Here is a 1,008-nt window from a genome sequence, read left to right as displayed (position 1 = left end):
CTGTGATGGTGGGGAGGGGGAAAGAGAGAGTGTGTGTGTGTGACACACATACACACATTGTGTGTATGTGTAGGCGCGTCCTTAATCCCACAACCCCCACCTATCACACCCCGCCCTCCCCGCCGCATATCGTAGAACACTATCACCCCAGGACCCGACCCGACCCCCCCCCCGCGCGATCTGGCATCCACCATTACCATCACCACATCACCCGCGTCCCCCTCCCTCCCTCCCCCTCCCCCCCTGCCGCGGACTATCTGCTGACAGGGCAGAGAGAAGGATATTTGCATCTTCTCTGCCGTACGATCTCCGGCGGTTTCAAAGAAGGGGGGACGCAGACCCGGTGAGCCGGTTGGTTGGTTGAGACTGACAAACCAACAGACAAACAAGGCCACACACAGAATAAAAAGTTGGTCTTTTTTGGACAGGGTTTTAGTAACTAAAAAGATTGCGTCTTGTTTAGTGCGTTGTCGCTGCTGGTGCTGTGCTACGCTTACGTAGCGGTTAGAGCTGCTGGTGATGGCGATGGCTGTTGCATGATCTGCCGTACGGCGTTCCTATTTATGTGGGGGGAAAAGACATTCCCCTTTAGATGTACGGCATTGTTGTTGTTGTTGTTGTTGTTGGTGTCCCCAACATAGGCATCGGTTTCGTGGCAGACGAGCGGCGAATCAACGTCGGCATCACCCGTGCGCGCTGCAGCCTCATCGTCATCGGCAACATAAGGGCCCTGCAGGTACGACTCTCTTGTCGTACAACAGTGCATGGAAGGAAATACGGTTTCCAGAGCACGAGGCGTGACGCGGTCGTACGTGTACGGCAGGGGAGTGAAACCCGTAACGAAGCGGCACACGAATTATTGGCGCGCGGCCTGTCTGGCCCCCCTGTGCAGGGGGGGGGGGGAAAGGTTGGCAGTTACTGTCCATCAGCATTCCCACCCTCAATCCCCCTCAATCCCCCCATCAGCTTCACTCGCTCGTGGCTTGTCTTCCCCCCACACCCCCCCAA

General features: G+C 56.8%; 1 protein-coding gene across 1 annotated transcript in view; it reads left to right on the top strand.

Moving 5' to 3' along the window:
- Window positions 1-1,008, top strand: part of VOLCADRAFT_115709 (uncharacterized protein) — a gene marked incomplete at both ends in the record, with an annotated part of 14,119 nt that overhangs the window by 10,888 nt on the left and 2,223 nt on the right. Inside the window, 2 exons of the mRNA XM_002946091.1 lie at window positions 268-343; window positions 642-736. Of these exons, the coding sequence (XP_002946137.1) occupies window positions 268-343; window positions 642-736 (171 nt within the window). The remainder of the gene's footprint in view (window positions 1-267; window positions 344-641; window positions 737-1,008) is intronic.

Source organism: Volvox carteri, assembly GCF_000143455.1.
Source record: "Volvox carteri f. nagariensis unplaced genomic scaffold VOLCAscaffold_1, whole genome shotgun sequence".
Classification (NCBI taxonomy): domain Eukaryota; kingdom Viridiplantae; phylum Chlorophyta; class Chlorophyceae; order Chlamydomonadales; family Volvocaceae; genus Volvox; species Volvox carteri.
Note: the sequence above shows the minus strand (reverse complement) of the source record. Positions and strands in the feature narration are given on the sequence as shown.